Raw genomic sequence first — 3201 nt, forward strand, 5'->3', positions numbered from 1 at the left:
AAGATCGTGCCACTGCACTCCAGCCTGGGTGACAGAGCGAGACTTTGTCTCAAAAAAATAAAAATAAAAAATAAAAAAATACCACCACTGGCCAGGCACAGTGACTCACGCCTATCAGCATCATAGGCGTCACGCCTATACAGCATCAAAGTGCTGTATAATCCCAGCACTTTGAGAGACCAAGGCAGGCCCTTGGCTTGAGCCTAGGAGTTTGAGACCAGCCTGGGCAACATAGCGAGACCTTGTCTCTACAAAAAATACAAAAATTAGCCTGATGTTGTGGCATGCGCCTATAGTCCCACCTACTCAGGAGGCTGAGGTCGGAGGCCAAGGTGGGAGGATCACCTGAGCCAGGGAGGCAGAGGTTGCAGTGAGCTGAGATTGAGCCACTGCATTCCAGCCTGGGTAACAGAGGGAGACATTGAAACAAAACAAAACAAAACACCTCTTATTCTAGAATATTATGCTTCAGAAGAGTGTAGCTCTCCTAGTTTTAGTTTGGTTCAGAAGAATCTGTGGCAATGAAAAAATTATAATCATGATGGTTCTAATTACTGAGGTTTTTACTTCATGTTAGGCACTATGGCAAGTGCACTCTGTGTACCATCTCGCTAAGCAGTACCTACAATGCAAGTACTATTATTATTGCAGTAAAAGGAAAATGAGGCTGGACATGGTGGCTCATGCCTGCTATCCCAGCACTTTGAAAGGCCGAGGCAGGAGGATTGCTTGAGCCAGGGAGTTTGAGGCCAGCTTGAGCAAAATAGGCAGACCCGGTCTCTACAAAAAAATAAAAAAATTAGCTGGGCATGGTGACGTGACCAACTACATGAGAAGCTAAGGTGGGAGAATCACTTGAGCCTGGAGGTTGCAGAGAGCCATAATCATGCCACTACACTGTAGCCTGGGTGAAAGAAACCCTGTCTCAAAAAAAAAAACAAACAAACAAAAAATGAAAATAAAGAAAGGAAAAAAAATGAAGTTCAAAAAGGCTAGATAATTTACCCAAGAACACAAAACTTGTTAATGGAGCTGAAATTCAACCCCCTATCTGCCTGATTCCAGGTTTTTTGTTTGTTTGTTTTGAGATGGAGTTTTGCTCTGTCACCCAGGCTAGAGTGCAGTGGCATGATCTTGGCTCACTGCAACCTTCCTCTCCCGGGTTCAAGCGATTCTCCTGCCTCAGCCTCCACAGTAGCTGGGACCACAGGTGCGTGCCACCACGCCTGGCTAATGTTTAGTAGAGATGGGGTTTCACCATGTTGGCCACACTGGTCTTGATCTCCTAACCTCGTGATCTGCCTGCCTCGGCCTCCCGAAGTGCTGGGATTACAGGCATGAGCCACCGCACCTGGCCTGATTCCAGGTCTTTAGCAACCACTATGCCATACTGCCCCATCGAATATTATATTTCACATTCATATTTTGGGCACTCAAATTTAGCATAGTCTAGACAAAGAAATCCTCTAGATCAGTAATCTCCCCAGCATTCAAAGGCATTTCATCTCCCTGATGCTTTGCTTGGATTTCCCTTCCTATGCTGGTCTATGACATACAAAGGAGAATGTACCCAGGGTGGACCCGCCAAAGGTAGATTCCATGGTGTAGCTGTTTAGGATTCCCATCCGCCACATAACAACTCGTCCCGTTCCTTCTTTGCATTTTTGGACCTTAAAATTACAACTGTGAAAAGAAAACTAAAAAGAAATCCAAATTTTCTGTTAATCATAAATCAGCAAATGCAAAATGTCTAAGATTCATTAATATGATACAAGAATAGTTTCCTTGGGGTCCATATGTTATTTCTCAAAGCATGTTCCACAAAATGCTAATTTGGAGGGATGTTAACGGGTATTACGGGGGAAAAAGGAGTTCTGTGGTCATGTTAGTCAGGGAGACAAAGGGTTAACAAAACTAAACAGGCTTTCTCTGCAAGCCCTCTTAGAATGTTTAATATGTGGACTGTAATCTTCCAAAGGGAAGAGAGTACATTTGCAATTTGTTTTCCAAACATTTTTGCCCATGAACTCTTCCTTCCTGTTGTCTTTACCCCACTCCCCCAAGGAGAATTTTGCAGGACTAGGTTTCCTAGAACATCTGTTTGGCATTCAAGGCACTAGCCAACCTTTCTAAGACGTGTTTTCTGCCACTCCCCAACTTGAACCCGTAAATCTAGTTGTGTTTATATTCTATGATATGTGTATTCCTCATCCCCATAATCTCTGCCTGGAACTCTCTCTCCCTTACACTAATCTTATTACTTGGAGTTCAATATCCTCCATTATCTTTTATGACCCCTCAGCCCTTGTGCCTCACTTGGAGTTTGTAATATACACTTGGCACCTCTCTCTATCCACCCTATCCTGCTAAAAATTTTTTGCAGTTGGAAGGTATCTCATTGTCCAGTGATTTTTAAATTGTGCTCTGTGGAATCCAGGGGTTCTACTGAGAAGCCTCAGGGCATTTCTGCTTCAAGGAGGGAAGGAGCAGAGGAGACAAGGTTCCCTGCTTCAATTAGTTTGTTTTAGATATGGGTTCTGGGTGTGATTTCCTGAGAAAAAAAGAAAGAAAAGAAGAGAAGAGAAGAGAAGGAAAAGAAGAAAAGAAAAGAAGGACAGGAAAAGAAAAGAGAAAGAAAGAAAGAAAGAAAGGAAGGAAGGAAGGAAGGAAGGAAAGAAGGAAGGAAGGAAGGAAGGAGAAAGAGAAAGAAAGAAAGAGACAAAGAGAGAGAGAAAGAAAGAGAAGAAGAGAAGAGAAAAAAAGAAAAGAAAAAAGAGAAGAGAACAGAAAGAGAGGCCGGGCATGGTGGCTCATGCCTGTAATCTCAGCACTTTAGGAGGCTGAGGTGGGCCAATCACCTGAGGTCAGGAATCTGAGACCAGCCTGGCCAACATGGCGAAACCCTGACTCTACTAAAAATACAAAAATATTAGCCAGGCATGGCAGCATGCACCTGTAATCCCAGCTACTCAGGAGGCTGAGGTAGAAGAATTGCTTGAACCTGGGAGGAGAAGGTTGCAGTGAGCTGAGATTGCACCACTGACTCCGGCTTGGGCGACAGAGCAAGACTCAAAAAATGAAAAAGAGAGGAAGGAAGGAGAGCTTCCTCTTTTTCTTTTTTTAAACAAATAAGAGTAACAATACAAAATATTTTTCTCATATATCTTTATGGGAAAAAAATCTGTATTATCGGCCAGGTGT

At 43.3% G+C, this 3201-nt stretch overlaps 1 protein-coding gene across 1 annotated transcript in view; it reads right to left on the minus strand.

The window, feature by feature from the left end:
• AGBL2 (ATP/GTP binding protein-like 2) overlaps positions 1–3201 on the minus strand; it is a 68101-nt gene that overhangs the window by 31968 nt on the left and 32932 nt on the right. Inside the window, 1 exon segment of the mRNA XM_011963560.1 lies at positions 1557–1697. Coding sequence (XP_011818950.1) covers positions 1557–1697 — 141 coding nt within the window.

Source organism: Colobus angolensis, unplaced genomic scaffold (genome assembly GCF_000951035.1).
Source record: "Colobus angolensis palliatus isolate OR3802 unplaced genomic scaffold, Cang.pa_1.0 Scaffold61, whole genome shotgun sequence".
NCBI classification, from domain to species: Eukaryota; Metazoa; Chordata; class Mammalia; order Primates; family Cercopithecidae; genus Colobus; species Colobus angolensis.